General features: G+C 34.0%; 2 protein-coding genes across 2 annotated transcripts in view; both read right to left on the bottom strand.

The window, feature by feature from the left end:
- The window catches only part of SANBR (SANT and BTB domain regulator of CSR), a 77265-nt gene extending 75551 nt beyond the window's left edge, over positions 1-1714 (bottom strand). The window contains exon 1 of the mRNA XM_070478790.1: positions 1626-1714. The gene's annotated coding sequence lies outside the window, so the exon portion shown is untranslated. The remainder of the gene's footprint in view (positions 1-1625) is intronic.
- Positions 1530-17754, bottom strand: part of PEX13 (peroxisomal biogenesis factor 13) — a 37087-nt gene continuing 20862 nt past the window's right edge. The window contains exons 2-4 of the mRNA XM_070478836.1: positions 11617-12311; positions 6641-6766; positions 1530-4245 (exon numbers count right to left, since the gene is read on the bottom strand). Of these exons, the coding sequence (XP_070334937.1) occupies positions 3947-4245; positions 6641-6766; positions 11617-12311 (1120 nt within the window). The 3' untranslated portion in view covers positions 1530-3946. The remainder of the gene's footprint in view (positions 4246-6640; positions 6767-11616; positions 12312-17754) is intronic.

Below are 17754 nucleotides of genomic sequence, written 5' to 3'. Positions count from 1 at the left end.
AGTTATACAAAATAAATGTTATCATACAGTTTTTTAAAGAAATATGTGAAAAATTTAGGAGATGGCTTGGAAGAATAAACATTAAATACAGAAGAGAGTGGAGAATATGGAACTGCAGGCAGCAGATGAAGAAAACTATTAGGGTAAAATGAAGCAGAACAAAACTATAGATTTTCTAGACCAATGATACTGGTGTCATTAATAAAGAGTATAATCAATAACTGAGTCAATTCTGAGCACATGAAATTCTTAAAAAACAAGACAATTTATATGAGGACAGAAACACCGTTAGGTTAGAATACTTAAAACATTACTTCTTTAAATGCGAAAAACTATTCATAGGGCATAATATAGTAAGTACTCCAGAAGATTCAAGACTTAGCTGTCTTAACGTAAAAGAAACAGTTCCTTCTCCCAAATGAGATAACCTACATAAAAACAACATACAATATCAAAGGACACTTCAAGGCAATGTTTAAAAAACAAAATTTCTTTGTGTTGAATAAATATTCCACTTTGTGTTGAATAAATATTTTTCTAGGCTGTTCAGGTATTCAGCAAAATAATTTAAAATTACATTTTAGGCAAAGTTACAAGTACTAGTGAACTAATTTCAATTTTTAATTATGTGTGAATATGAAACTTGAGATTGATATAAATACCTTGTGCCATTTTAACAGGATGTGAGAAGTTTAAATAAGCATGGGAGAAATTACAAAATATATAGCTGCCATAATCTCTTTTGATTTATAGTTTTTAAATCAACACTCTTATGTGAGGTAGATATAGCAGCTATCGCCAATGTTATCAATGAGGAAACTGAAAAATCATCTTACAGTAAGTATATCTCACAGTAAATAGTTGTCCAGACTAGAATCTAGGTCTCCCAAAACCTAGATCTGAGGTCTTATTTTAATACATTATTGACTGGAGATGTATCAATACATTTTTTAGAGAGTGATATAACCAGCATCACTGTGCAAAGTTGTTAGAGCTTAAAATTGATCAAGGGCTCATTATACAACCTATGATTGTCATTATCATTCCCATTTTGCTCTGTTGGGTTTTTGTTCCAACCTTGTGTATATTTTAAATGCAAGTTTATTTAATAAAATTTTCAAAAATGATGCATCATGAAATTTTGAGGAAGAAGCATTTTTCAGTGAATTTTACGCAGGTACTTTCTCTGATTGTGTAAGGGACATATATACTAGTGTCTCAGAAGATGATAGTTCTTCAGAATACAGTTCTGCTTCAGATGAAAAAAAAACAAAAACAAAAACAAAAACGAAAAAACCTTAGTGATGGATTCTGATGTGGAAAGTGAAAATGGAACTCACTGGGCTGGAGACTTACAGGTGTGTCAGGTATAACTACTGAGTGTAATAACCCAAAGAGTGCTAGTGAAATAACAGAATTAACTTTTGGGTGGCCGAAAAAAAAACTGCTAGCCATAGGCGTTAGTTCCTTCAAAAATTCCCCAGTCAACAATGAGTTAACTCATCTTCAAAGTAATTTTTACATAAGTGTAAATTCAATATTTTCTTTAATCACAAGTAAATAGAAAAGACACATGGATCTGCAGTAGCTAATATACACAATGATATGAAGAAAAACAGACTTACATTAATTGCAATCCTGTAAAAAGAGCTAACAGCTTGTCTTCAAAAAATGTCAATCAAGTTTAATATATTTTTATTTGTCCAATAAAATAACTTCACAATCTATTAAAAATAAAATGTTAACAGCATTTAATATTTGTTCTTTTATCTATTAAAGAAAGCACAGATAAAGGACATTAGTATTCAAGTAAATATGTGACACACTGATAGACTAAATCAAATACCTAAATAAAATGTTAACACATGAAAATTTATAAAGCTTACCTTTTTCCTTTCTATACTGATAAACTACAATCAGAAAAAAATTTAAATGAAACCTGTTTTATTGTTGTAACTTGTGATTACTGTATTTAATTGAAAATGTTTTTTCAGTTTGTAATTTCTACAAAGCAGCAGTCCTTAAATAAATTTCTAAAAATAACAATATTGAAACCTAGAACTGTCATGATAAGAAAGGTTATAAAATTTTTCTGCTTATTCCTAAATTCCTTTTCTAGATTCTTATTAGAAAAAGAATTTTTAGACACAAATAATATACATAAAATGTATGCTGCAATTCAGCATTCTTAACCAAAAAAAAAACCCACACAAAAACACCATAAGAAAAGTCAAACTGTTTTTGTCATTTATTTTGTGCTATACTCTTCTCTCTATACATCTTTAATAGCAATCATAAAGACCCCTTTTCTAATCTAAATAGCACCAACTCAAAATTTCACCTCTACTTGCATTCAATTTAGATGTCTCAACATCAAATTTAATAATTTGTTTTATAAAAAATTTGTTTTAAGAACAAAATTTCCATAAATGACTTTCTAACAGAGCAAAGCAGAACCTCTAAATGTAGAATACAAATGGAAAATAGTATATAAGTAACTTAATCTCCTCAACTTGAAGGTTTGAAGAACTAGGTGTTAGAAAAATACGTCTAGATAACAATTTTACTATTTTATTATTTTTTCTGCATGGGGTCAACATTGTATTTTAAATGATACCTTACTATATTATCACAAAAGAGAGGTTCCCAAGAAGCCTTTAGTAAAATTCTATGTTGATTATACATGTACTTGGTTCCTAATGTTTTAGTTTGAACTATTTCAGAATTACTTAGTTGTTGAACATAAACTCTATAAGAAGAAAAAATCAAAGTCTTCATCAAATAATTTCAAGTTTTCAACAATATCTGTAACGTATTTTCATACTCTGTATAACTGATATTGTTTTTGTAGTATGATAATAGCAAGTATATGAATTTTCCAATTTTGTGGGGAAATATTCAGTGTACTGAAATTTAACTGTACCTAAAATCATTCCTAAACAAGTCAAATAATATTATCATACTCTAAATGGCAATTCAGCATTTTATTTATAGTCTCAGTAGTAAAAACTGAACCTAAAAGAAATATGCACCCAATGTAATACACTCTCAATGTTAAAGAACTGTCTGAATATGGAATTAAAAAAATAATTTTAATAGGTAGAAGCAGAGAATCTGTGAAAAGATTTAAAATCATTACTGCTAGAATTGAGTTGCAAACTTAAAGAACTTGAGTCTAGGCTGGAGAAAAACAAAGTAAATCTTAAAGATTAAGAGTTCTGATTCACCCAGGATGAAAACTAGTCATACATATAAAAAGTCATATGACCCTCTGAAGAAAAGGAAGCAATCTGTAAGAAAGATAAATTATAGCCTTTTTACAAGCAAAGAAAACTGTTCGGGCTAACTATCACCCTGGAACCATTTCCTTTACAATGCTTTTAGCAACCTTTCTAAGATAAAATTTTCAAAAATACAATAAAACATAACAGCATAAATTGTTGGGTGAAAATATTTTACTACTGCCTAAAGCAAACCCAATACTGGATGTAATACACCTCAGAAAATTTTTACTATTCAGTTTAATTAAAGCTGTAGAAAAACTAGCCTGTTCTCATACACTGTCACTAAATTTCTGAGGATTCCAAGTCAATTAAACTAGAATTTTAAAATGTATTAGTGATCCCTACTGTAGCAAACTGTGTATTCTACAGTTCATCAATCTTACTCTTTCAAGAGAAACACTGGGTTTCAAATAAGATGAAAATGATAGTCTCCATAATCTTATAACCTAGGCTAAACAAATATCCTCATGGTCCAATAACTCATAAAACGTAACCAGGTCACTAGACCAACATACTAGTGTACAACTTTAATAATTTCTAGCAGCAAAACACCTTAAAGAGTCATTAACAAATGTTTTCATTGGATTGTAGATTAATTTCTTTGTAAGAAGAAATTTTTAAAAAGTACTCGATAGTTCAACTTCAGGCAAATATGAAAGTTATCAAAGATCTTGTTTATCTCCATTTTTCCCAGTGGAATCAGATGCAACTGGAACCTTATTAGTTTCAACAAAAACAGATTCAAAGGCAGCTTCCTGCTCATCCAAAGAATCAGCAGCTGTGGCTCCTTTAATTAGTGTTGTGTTGGTAAAAGACTGTTGCTGCTTGGAAATTTTACTGGATTCCACTGTTTTTCTACCTCTTCTTTTACCAAGAATTTTGACATAATTAGCAGGTATAAGTCCTGTTGTTTGACCATCAAGACTGGCCAGAAGCCAACCACGCACTCTGGGTTGTTGCTCTGATGGAAGAAAAGACAGCCTTGTAATTATAACATGCTTTGAGGGTCCAACAGAATATTGATAGTAAAATGTTAAAATCCTTGTTATACTTACATAATATATATACTCATAAATAAATAGTGCACATGAATATTTAAAATCAAGATGAGTAGGCTCAATTCTAGGATCCCCTTTTATAACATTTTTAATTTTGTATTTATGAACATTTTTTCAGCCTTGAAATACATAAAGTTTATGTCAGTTGGTGCACTCATAGAGAAAAAAAATTCAGTTCTCTCAAAAGCTGAAAATTAACATCAGTGTCTTTCATATTTTAAATTGAAATTTAAGGAATGAGTATCTCACTACTTCCTGATAAGTTAAGAGTGAGTACAGAAAATAGATAGGTTCATTTATGTAAGCCAGCTTTCTTTATATATTTTGGCTGAAATTAAAAAAAATCCATTCTATGTGATTGCGATTCACAATCCTGAAGGACAATGAATGTTAATTTTAATTCAAGGTGGGCAAAAATTGAAGACCTCAGTTACCTACAGCCACGTAACAAAAAGTTAATACTCTAAGCTTAAAGTAGAAAAAATTATTTAAATAATCCCACCTATTTAAAAAAAAATTTATTCAAGTATAGTTGCTTTACAGTGTTATGCTATTTTTATTTACATCTTTAAAAAGCTGTTTAATTTAAAAAGCTGTTAAGTTTTAGTTCAAAACTGTAATTCCGGCACAATATGACATTTTCATGTTTCTCTATAATAAAAAGGAAAAAAAGTTAAATTAACCATGTCTGTGACTGATTTTGTTCTAAATGCCCTAACATATCTATGTTAGCAATGAAGAAAGTAAAGAAGCAAAGTCGAAGTGTTAAAAGGCACTATTAGTTGAAGAATAATCTGAGATATAAAATTTTTCTGGAATATTATAATTTAAATGAAAAGAATCCACATTTGATCTTCTTTACTTTTTATTTAATTTATTAAAACTAATTATCTGTACTTTCCTCTAACAATAAATCTTAAAAAGAAAGAATTCTTTTGAAATCTAAGTAAATCACTATTTTGACTGGACGAAAAACATGAATATAATATCTAATAGCCAGAATTTTTCTTAACTTTACATTATTTAAACTTTTTTTCTCAGAAGCCTAGGTTTTGTGTATGAAGAGATGAGACAGAGATTTAGCAAATTTGATCCAAGATTTTCAACTAGTTACCCAGTTAAACTAAGGATTGAACACTGAAGATATTTCTCATGTAAAGAGTGACTAACACCAATAAAATGGCAGTTTCCATTAATAGAGCACATGGAAAGCAGCCAAAGTGATTAAAATACAGGTTCTGAAGTCAGATAAACCTAGGTTCATAGTCCATCTCCATTACATCTTAAGTAACACTGGACAACTCACTCATTCTGAGTTTCAGTTTTCTCATATGTAAGCCAGGAACAGAATAATAACAGTACTTAACATCCCAGCATTATTATAAGGTTTAAATGAAATATGTACAGTGTCTAGCACATTATATTTTTTTTCTTTTTTTGACCGTTCTGCAGTTAGCAGAATCTTAGTTCCTCAACCAGGTGTTGGACCTAGGCTCTAAGCAGTTGAGAGTACTGAGTCCTAACCACTGGACAGCCAGGGAATTCCCCCTAGTACCTACGAAGCAGTCTATAAATGACCATTCTTATTATTGTTACTAGTATCTTTACCAACAAAATGTGACTTTTCATAGCAAAACTGAATCCCTATAAATACACACAAACAAAAAATCATTTTTCTTCTTTTTGGTAATTCTACAAAAATTCTGATCATCGTTACTGGGGAAAAGTGGAGGAAAAAGGACATTTTGTTTGGAGCCATTAGAAACTATTAGCAACATGGTCAGAAAATTAACCTGAATGTCTATAAATTTCTTGCTGAGGTTCTTTAATACTTCATGACAGTAATTCCTAAATATTCATGTTGAAGTCTCTAAGGTAAACATGATTCAAGTAAAAAAGTAATACTAGTCTCAGCAACAAAAGACTAACAGGGATGTTTTAGATGATGCCAGGCAATTACTTTGGTTTATTAGACTCATTACATTTAGTGCTCACCTCATGTTTTTGGGTTGGTAATTAACTTGGAATTCAAATGTTTTAAGTTTAGAAGAGAACATATAAACAAAATCTTTCCTTATCTCAGTGAAATATTGGAACAATTTTGCTGGAACATTTCTCTACCACTCCCCCAGATTTGAAAGGTTTACACTGACAAAAAGAAATTCTAGTAACTACCTCTGAGTTAACTAACAGTGACCAAGATCCTTTTTGTCCCTCACTATCCTTTAATGCAGTTTTCAATACATTTACAAATTCTAAAAGTGCACAGATAATTCCCATTTATTCATGTTTTCTTACCTTTGAGAGCTAAGTTCAGCATATCACCAGCACGGAAAGAAATTTCTTCTTCAGATACAGCAACAAAATCATATTCTGCTCTAGCAACTACATGGTCGTCCTCACCATTTGCCCAGTTGGTGTTGTCTATAAACCAAATTAAGATTAGGTTAATAGAACTTAAAAAAAAAGATATTCCAGTGGCTATGTTTTGCAAACTACATAAACTTACTTGCCAAAAGAAAATCTATCCCGCAAAGTAATTTCCACAACTAACACTATGTAAGCTCCACAACATGTTTATTACAATATCTTTTATAAACTTTTTCCTTTTCTTTAAGCTCCAAATTCTAGCTTCCTTATTTTGAGCCAGGGGTCGGCAGTTTTTTTTTTTATAGAGTAAAATAATTTTGGAAATTATTAGGAAATATTTAGGAAATATTTTAAGCTTTGCAGGCCATGAGGCAAAACTGAATGTGTCATGTAGTTTCTTATATAATGACAGAAAAAATTTTTCCATAAATTTTATGAAAAATTTAAAATATAATAACAATTGAGTTCTTCTTTTGTAATATAGGCCGATTGTAAAGAATGGAATCTTTTTGAGGTAGGATATTTCACTTAAATTTGGGGTTCAAAGAATATTTTTTATCATCTATTATCAACTGCAAATATACATCTGTTGACACTAATTTGTAATGAGATTTAAGGTATCTCATTTTGAAAATGTTTTTTCACAAAGATATGTACTGCCAAATTCTAATACCAATCCACTGAACATGTGATTTTAATGAGCATATTATCCTAAGAAGGTGAATAGCATAGAATTGTTAAATTCTCTTGATACTAACCTTTCAACATGTCATTTCATTAGAAACTAATCACTTTAAAATGAAGATTAAATGGAAGCTCTTCAATGGCAGTTAAATGGGTTCTGAAATATGGACATTTCCTCCACACTTGTATGGAGGTCCAAAAACACCTCTGAATTGTAGAATGACTGAGAAAAGTATAACTGCTGCAAATTTATGTGGGAATGGAAATCTTGTTTCATTAGCTTTTGACAACCTATGAGGTATAAAAGCAGTGTGACATTACTCGTGATTCAAACAATATTAGTTGTCGTCAAAGTAACTTTCAGTTCAGTTTAGTCGCTCAGTCGTGTTCGACTCCTTGCGACCCCATGAATTGCAGCACGCCAGGCCTCCCTGTCCATCACCAACTCCTGGCCCATCGAGTCAGTGATGCCATCCAGCCATCTCATCCTCTGTCGTCCCCTTCTCCTCCTGCCCCCAATCCCTCCCAGCATCAGGGTCTTTTCCAATGAGTCAACTCTTCGCATGAGGTGGCCAAAGTACTGGAGTTTCAGCTTGAGCATCAATCCTTCCAATGAATTCCCAGGACTGATCTCCTTCAGGATGGACTGGTTGGATCTCCTTGCAGTCCAAGGGACCCTCAAGAGTCTTCTCCAACACCACAGTTCAAAAGCATCAATTTTTCAGCGCTCAGCTTTCTCCACAGTCCAACTCTCACATCCATACATGACCACTGGAAAAACCATAGCCTTGACCAGACAGACCTTTGTTGGCAAAGTAATGTCTCTGCTTTTTAATATGCTATCTAGGTTGGTCATAACTTTCCCTCTAAGGAGTAAGCGTCTTTTAATTTCATGGCTGCAGTCACCATCTGCAGTGATTTTGGAGCCCAAAAAAATAAAGTCTGACACTGTTTCCACTGTCTCCCCATCTATTTCCCATGAGATGATGGGACCGGATGCCATGATTTTAGTTTTCTGAATGTTGAGCTTTAAGCCAACTTTCTCACTCTCCTCTTTCACTTTCATCAAGAGGCTTTTTAGTTCTACTTCACTTTCTGCCATAAGGGTGGTGTCATCTGCATATCTGAGGTTATTGATATTTCTCCCAGCAGTCTTGATTCCAGCTTGTGCTTCTTCCATCCCAGTGTTTCTCATGATGTACTCTGCATAGAAGTTAAATAAGCAGGGTGACAATACACAGCCTTGACGTACTCCTTTTCCTATTTGGAACCAGTCTGTTGTTCCATGTCCAGTTCTAAATGTTGCTTCCTGACCTGCATACAGGTTTCTCAAGAGGCAGGTCAGGTGGTCTGGTATTCCCATCTCTTTCAGAATTTTCCAGTTTATTGTGATCCACACAGTTGAAGGCTTTGGCATAGTCAATAAAGCAGAAATAGATGTTTTTCTGGAACTCTCTTGCTTTTTTGATGATCCAGAGTGATATTGGCAATTTGATCTCTGGTTCCTCCTTTACTCCAATGCTATTTTGCCTTACAGTTTTAGGTTGAACTCATTAAGAAGATTACCAAGTCTGCAGCAAAGACTGATTTCCAAAGCCACTTAGTGTTTTCTAACAGTGGCTCATAGTGATTCTTGTTTTTCAGAAAAATTTCAATCTTGGCCTTGATCCTCCCAAAACAGTAATAAAACTTAACCACTGACTGCTCAGTCATCTCACTGCTGTATGGCAGGGCAAGTCAGGATCTTCAGCTTCTTCTCCTGATAAAAATTCACAGAACTGACAACAGTTATGTCCACAAGAGTGACTGAAGTTCATCTCTGACATTACTAGTTCAATAACATGATAAATTCAAATATTTTATGCAATGTACATGCTGATAAAGAATACTATGAATAACTATAGGCTTTAAAAACTATATTTTCAAAATTCTGTAAATTTTGTCCTGCTCAGTCTTCTGTTAACACACAAATTTTTACCACTAGTTATAACACATCTCTGTAGATGTAACTTCAAGTTGGGCTGGATTAGCATGTTTTCCAACTGCTTTCAAAATACTCAGCTGTAGTTGTTCCCAGCAGTCTGTTCACAGAGGCAACATCTTCAATCACTTCAAATTCAACAGGACTCTTCCAATAAACTACTGAACAGTATCAACATCTACTGGGTCCTCATGAGCCAAGCAAATCCATTCAAGCCAAGTAAATCCATTTGCCTAGTTTTAAAATGACTACTGCTGTTGTTTTAAATACTCTTCCAGAAACTGTTCTCCCTGAAATGTTAATAGTCTCAAACAAGTTTACTTCTTCTGAATGTATTTCCTTGGCTGTTGCAATAACCAATGGTAAACAGATTTCCTTGCTGATTTGACAAAGAAGTCTCTCAGAAACTTACTTTGGTTGCAGGCTTATTTTTTTCTTTGTTTGCTCCTTCTCCCCCACCCTGTTTTCAGGTGAGGGAATTCTGCTCTGATGGGATATTTCATTTTCAATTTTCTAATTTTTCTGATTGTTGACTTTCAGTTGGGAATAGCCTGGGAATGGTGATGTATATTGTATCACTTTAACATAGCTATGTTGTCACTGTATAACAAATGCAATGCTTTGCCACCTAATTCAATACTAGAATAATCCAGACAATACTGCGCCTTCAAAGTGTGACATTCAAAGTATACTTCACTGTTCTTTTCTCATGAGGCATGTCTGCACTCATAATAAAAAATATGTACTGCAGTATAACAACACATGCTGCACTCAATACATTGTCAAGTTATAATACTGAGATATGCAGTGTGTAGAACAAGTGCAAGGCAACAAGAGTGCCAACAAAGATAGGGTCTCTGTTATAAACTACTCAACTCTGGTCTTTCAGTACATAAGCAGCCATAATAAAATGCACATGAATGAATGTGGCTGTGTTCTAATAAAACTTTACTAATGAACACATGCTCCCTCTCTGGCCTCACATTAAAAAATCACCTCTCCCTTTCACCTGTCTTGGATTGTATCCTCTCCTACTCTCTTATAGGAGGCTTCATCTTCTGACTCCTCTCCATGGAAATTAAGATCTTCCGTCACTAGGTTCCAATATAAATATAATTTCTCAGCGTTTCTTCACAGTATCCTTCTATCCAATATTATAGGACAGTTGATGAACAACTCTTATAGTTCCTGCCTATATACTTTTGTTCAAACTATTCCATCTGCTTCAGTCTTATGTTTTTCCTACACAACTGATGGAACATTACCTGTCTTTCCAAAATCTAACTTAGATGCTACTTCTTTCTAGATTCAAATAATCAAAAAATGTCAGCTTCAATTCTAAATTGAGATAATATTCTGTACCAGTTGACAGAGTAGGAGCTTAACAGTCAAAGATGCCTCATTTTGTTTTTGGTTCTGGCTTATTAAAGATGTGACCCTGAGGAAGTGACTTCTTTGAACTTCAGTTCTATCACTTGTAAAATGAGGATAATTCCTCTTAGGATTTTTTTAAGAATTATTATTATTATTTTTTAAGAAGAGCAAATTTTATTGTTTAAAGAGAAAAGGCAATGCCGTGCATGGTGTTGTAAGAATTAAATGAGTAAAATACAAAAAATACTTAGCACAGTGTTTTGCATATAAAAAGGCTCAATAAGTCTTGTTTCTCCCCAACTGTCATACTCCTTACACTCTTTACGCCTCACTACACTTACCTATATGTGTCTCACCTACCTCTCTCTCAGTAAGTTTTAAAAAGGATAAGGGGTTTATTCCCTATGTTATCTCTGTATCATCTACAGCATCAAGTTTAGTACTTTGTTTACAGTAGTTAAGTAATGTGTGCTGTTAAACTGAACTAACAAAGAATAAATCAACAAGTCTGTTTTTGCTATATGTTCCTCTTCTAGTTTTAAAGTTCTTAACTGAAAAAAATAACTCAATCAAAAGACTAAATACAAATGAATATAAAAAAGCTAATTTAACTAATCTATTATTGAAATTTAAGACATTTATGGTATTTTTTGTTTTGATATATACCATTTTTTAAAAGTCTTTATTGAATTTAGCATTGCTTCTGTTTGGATGTTTTAGTTTTCTGGCTGTGAGGTATGTGGGATCATAGCTCTCTGACCAGGGATTGAACCCACACCTCCACATTGGAAGGTGAAGTCTTAACTGCTGGACCACCAAGGAAGTCCTTGTTACATGGTTGTTAAACCCATTCTATTACTCTTACCTGTTACATCATCACTGTGAGTAGATAGCAGTTTCCAGATGAGGTAAGGTCCACCAAAGATAACAGCAAAGAATAAGAATATTGGCCAAGATTTTGCTGAGTTAGCTGCTCTGTCCTCAGCACCAAGGCAAGCCACAGTTCCTTCACTTTCTGCCCATACGTCCTCATTCTCCAAGCCTCTTCTTAAACCTATCATCCACTGTAACCGTCTATAAAGGTACCTTATAGTCCTAACTAATGCAAAAGCTGAAAAAACCTTTGTAAAGTGTATTTTTAATCGGGAAAAGTGGTTTGCTACATCCAATACAGCCCTGAAACTGTTATAGACAGCTGAAAAAGTGGCATCCATCATCATGCTGACAGAGGCAAATGCATGCACAATACTTTCAATGGACTGAAATGCACCTCTGCTGCTCTCTTCAGCTTGCTGAACAAATCTACTAGGTGGAAGATCATCTAAACGAAGGCGGTTATAGCCCAGCCCATTATATCCATAACTGTAAGGGCTATAGCTTCCATAAAATGAATTTCCATAGGCACCATATCCAGAAGAAAATGAACTGTAAGCAGGTCTGAAAGTGTTCAAATTACTGCTTCCTGTCTGCTGTGATGGCCTTGGGAGAATGGGTGGTGGCACTCTGGTAAGTGTTGGTTGTCCAGGTCTTGTCAACAAAGTAGGACCCAAATCAGCAGATCTAAAACCGAAAAAGATTCATAACTGTAACTTAAGCACACAATAAATTAATTCAAACTAACTACTAAACTTTCTATATAAACAGTATTATGATTCTATTAAATCTAGTAAATAGGTTCTACTAAAGATTTTTAAGAGTAAGGAATAACCTCTAATATCCAAATGCTTAGAATCTGTGTTAAGAAAAAAATGGGTAAGATAAAGTGGCTGACTAAACTCTTTTTCTTGTTTACGTGTGCTTGCATTAGTAGTAGTATCTTCAACCTGGGGTTTCTTTTAAAGACATATGTTCATTTTCTCAGAGTTAGTTACAACTTGGTATCTATCCATCCTTACACCTAAAATGGCACTATCTTAATTACTGTAGTTTTATAATAGTTCTTAATATCCAATAAAACAAGTCTTCCCACAATATTCTTCATCTTCAGCAGTGTCTTGGCTATCTGACTCATCGAATATCCAGATATATTTTAGAATCAGAGCTTGAAGTACTATACTGCTCTCCCTGCAAAAGCCCTATTGAGATTCTGATTTGGGATTACACTAAATTCATAGATTAATTTGAGGTAGTCAACATCTCCAAAATACTGAGTTTCAACTTAAGATTATAACATATGCTCCATTTACTTATCTCTTAAAGATTTTTCTCAACAATTTTTAAAAAAATAACTACCGAGTCTCAGTGTTTTATAGTTTACTATGTGGAGGTCTTTCTTTTAAATTTACTTCTATATATTTGGGGGGTTTTGATGTTATTGTAAATGGTGTCTTTCAAAAATTTCACTTTGTTGCTGTTATGTAGAAATAATTGATTAAAAAATATAGTCCTTATATCTAGCAACCTTATTTTGGATTCTTTTGTATTTTCTAGAATCTTTAAGTATCTGTGGTCATATTGTATGTGAATAACAATAGGTTATTTCTTCCTTTTTTCAATTCTTACAGCTTTGATTGCTAAGATATTGCATCTAGGACTTGCAGCACAATCTTGAATAAACGGAATGACAGAAGGCATCCTAGTCTCATTCCCAGTCTCAAAGGGAAAATTTTCAAGATGGCACCACGAATTATCATGTTTGCTGTAGGTTATAGATCTAGTAGTTCCTTTTCTAGTTTTAAGGAATGTACAGTGCAGTGGTGGTTCCAAGTGGTGGATAGTCCTGACCCAGCAATCGAACCCGCATCTCTTACATCTCCCTAACTGGCAAGTGGATTCTCTACCACTGTCACCACCTGGGAAGCCTGGTGGTTCCAATATCAAATGGCAAATTTCAACAATGCAAAAACCACGATTACTTTCACACCAACCTAATATATACAAAATAGATAACTAATGAGAACCTACTGTATAGCACAGGGAACTCTACTCAGTACCCTGTAATGGCCTATATGGGAAAAGAATCTAAAACAGTGGATACTTGTATATGTATAATTGATTCACTTGGCTGTACATTTGAAACATGCCATTGTAAATCAATTATACTCCAATAAAATTTTTTAAAAATGCCAGCTGAACTAAATGATGTGTTTAGGGTCAATGTTGTTCTACATGCTGGTACAAATTTCCTATCTTGTTGTGGACTGCTACTACATAGTTTGAAAAATAGCATCCAGCCCATAGATTCTCAGTAGCTACAGAACACACCTGTGGTGTCTAATCAGTTTCTAAACCCAACAAGTTCTCAATCTTGATTATTATTTTTATTCTAGAAATTCCTTGCTTTTAATAGTTTCCAATTCTCTATCAAAATTCTTCTTTTCTTGCCCTCAACATATTAAACATAACTTAAAGTCTCTTTGATAACACCAATATCTAGAGTCCCTATGAATCTTTTTTTCCCCAAGCTGTAATGTCCTCCTAGGTCTGGCTGTTTGATTTTTCTGTGCATCAGCAATCATTATTGTAGCAATAACTTGAGATTCTGGATGATGTTCTCTTTCTCCAGATGTGTTTCATTCTAGATATTGTTCTTCTTTTTTAAAATTGAAATGTAGTTGATTTACAGGGTTTTGTTAGTTGCAGGTATACAGCAAAGTGATTCAGCTATATATATATATACATGTAGAGTCAAAGCTATAGTTTTTCCAGTAGTCATGCATGGATGTGAAAGTTGGGCCATAAAGAAGGCCGAGCACTGAAGAATCGATGCTTTCGAACTGTGGTGCTGGAGAAGACTCTTGAAAGTCCCTTGGATAGCAAGGAGATCAAATCAGCCAATGCTAAAGGAAATCAACCCTGAATATTCACTGGAAGGACTGATGCTGAAAATGAAGCTCCAATACTGTGGCCACCTGATGGGAAGCGCTGACTCATTAGAAAACACCCTGATGCTGGGAAAGATTGAAGGCAAGAGGAGAAGGGGACAACAGAGGATGAGATGATTGGATGGCATCACCAACTCAATGCACATGAGTTTGAGCAAACTCTGGGAGATAATAAGGACAGGGAAGTCTGGCGTGCTGCAGTTCACGGAGTCACAAGAGTCAGACATGACTGAGTGACTGAACAACAACAAAATAAGTGCATATACATATATGTAACTGAACATATATATTATTTTCCAGATTCTTTTCTATTATAGGTTATTACAAGATATTGAATGCAGTTCCCTGTACTATACATTAGTTCCCTGTGCTATACAGTAGGTCCTTGTTGTTGTTTATCTATGTTATATACAGTAGTACATACCTGGATATTGTTTTCTCAACTATCCTTTAGTTTGGTTCAGACATGCTTCTAAGGCTACTATCAATGCATAATGTCCTTAATTTCAGGAATTGATGATTTGAAGCTGGGTTTCTGTTTCTATAAGGGCCTGTCTACTTCTTTTATATCCTTATATCTAGATGTATCTTTTCAGGGTCTAACATAAATGCATGGGTAATTTATCAGTATCTCCTCTTGCAGGGCATCTGAACTCCAACAATGCTTCAAAAAAGAGCTATTCAACTAGCTACATTATCTAAGCTGCTTTTTCTGAAATCAGCAGAAGCTTATATGGAAAAACTGCATCCAAAGTCATGTTCACCTTTATGAATTTTCAGCTTTCCTGAATCTGAGCTCCATAAATCTTTATTTTCTTTTTTACTCTAAAATGCGTTCTAGCAGATGTTTTTATATTCTGCATACCTTTCAACTTGTCAATTGCTTTTCCCCCCTAAATTATTCTGCCATCACTAAAAGTTCTTCCTATAATTCTTTATCCATATTTGTACAGTTGTTCTTGTTTAGTCACTAAGTTGTGTATGACTCTTTTGCAACCCCATGGACTGTAGCCCACCAGGCTCCTCTGTCCGTGGGATTTCCCAGGCAAGAATATTAGAGGGGACTGCCATTTCCTTTTCCAGGGGATCTTCCCAACCCAGGGATAAAACCTGGGTCTCTCGCATTGCAGGGTAAAGCAGACGCTTTACCATCTGAGCCACCAGGGAAGCATCACCTACTATAGAGCTTAGCATATAAACAGGTACAATACAAACACTATAGGGTTTACCAGGTGGGTCAGTGGTAAAGAATCTGCCTGCATTAAAACCAAACTGAGCACATGTGCACATACACAAACATGATGTGGAGTCTTTCATTAATACGTATTTAATACACATGTATCACACAGACTATTAATATAGATTTTCTTTATATATCCTTGTATTGTTTCATAAATTGTGATGAATATGTAACTTTAAAAATTATAGGGAATTAAATTTAAACATTTGGTAATAAAAAGATTTCATATACTACATATGAAATGTAGTATATTCCTCTTACTCTTCTTTGTCGTTTCTGGCTGCCCTACTTGGTTTGTGGGATTTTAGTTCCCCAATCAGGGACTGAAACTGGGCCCTCGCAGTGAGCATTTGGAGTCCTGACCACTGGACTATCAGGGAATTCCCTCTTCTTTGGTTTTAATGGTCTCTGTTTCTGGCATACACAAATACATTCAGTGGGTATATACAGTTTTGCTTTATGTTACAACAAGCATAATAACTAAAGAAGCCTATGCTTAGAAGAACAAAAGATTTTTCCTTAGTGCTGAAAGTGCAAAAAGTCTCCCCCACTCAGTTTTTTATCTTGAAAAGTTTCAAACAGGAAAGAAAAAAAAAAGAGCATGAAAGAAAAGTACAATGAATATCCACATACCTTCCATCTAGATTCAACAACTGCTATCATTTGGCCACACTTGCCTTCTCTTTCTCATTCTACAGTCTTTTAAAAATTCTTGAGCTATTTGAAATTAACTTGCAGACCGAATAAATTACTCCTAAATATCTCTGCAGGCGTCTCCTGACAACAAAGATATTTCAGACAAACCAGTAATACTGTTTCCCATCTCTGAAAATTAACAAATCCATATTCTCCATTACTCAATTGATAATTCAAAACATATCCATTACTCTCAGTTATCTTTGTCTAAATAGCTTTATTGAGCTATAATTCATATACCATAAAATTCACCCATTTAAAGTGTAAAAAGATTTTTCATACATTCACAGAAGTGTACAAAAACCCCATACTCATTAGGAGTCACTCCCTATTTCTTACTCTTCTCTAATCCTGTGTAATCACTAATCTACTGTCTGTAGCTATAGGTTTGCTTTCTTTGGACATTTCCTATATAGTTGATTCTTATTATGTCATAGTTGTGTTCCCATAAAGCTGAAAACACTGAATTAGCAAGTACCAAATCATTGCTCAAGAAGGAAACAAAGAGTAGATTCCTTCAAGCCTCTGGTCAAAACATTTCATCTGATCAACACACATACTTGTTTTATGTACGTTTCTGTTATAGAACTACTTTAATTATATTGTTGACTCATTAATAATGAACTCCTGGCCTAAAGCACAACAATTCAAGTCCGAACAAAGTTTATCTAATGCTAATATTTTTTCCATAAAAGCTTCCTAAGAATACTAGAGAGCACTTTGGTACTATGCTTATGGGTCAGTTTAAGACTGTGAAATCAAGAAATATGTGAAAAATGTGGCTGGCACTTAACAGATTTTGAAAGACACCTGGTTACAGTATGTGAGCTGAAACAAGAAGCCAGAGTGTTGTGTTTTGTTTAGCCTCAGCAAAGAGATGACTCAGATATTTCACTGCTCTGTGTGTCTGAAAAGATTATGAAAATGTCTCAAGTACTGATTTCGGACTTACAAATAAATTTCAGTGAGTAGGAGAGTTTGTAAATAGGGAATCTGCAAATAAGGAGGATCTACTGTAAATGATATGCATATGACACGACCCTTATGGCAGAAAGTGAAGAAGAACTAAAGAGCTTCTTGATGAAAGTGAAAGAGAAGAGTGAAAAAGTTGGCTTAAAGTTCAACATTCAGAAAACTAAGATCATGGCATCCGGACCATCACTTCATGGCAGATAGATGAGGAAACAGTGGAAACAGTGCTGACTTTATTTTTCGGGGCTCCAAAATCACTGCAGATGGTGAC

Source organism: Odocoileus virginianus, chromosome 2, assembly GCF_023699985.2.
Source record: "Odocoileus virginianus isolate 20LAN1187 ecotype Illinois chromosome 2, Ovbor_1.2, whole genome shotgun sequence".
NCBI classification, from domain to species: domain Eukaryota; kingdom Metazoa; phylum Chordata; class Mammalia; order Artiodactyla; family Cervidae; genus Odocoileus; species Odocoileus virginianus.
Note: the sequence above shows the minus strand (reverse complement) of the source record. Positions and strands in the feature narration are given on the sequence as shown.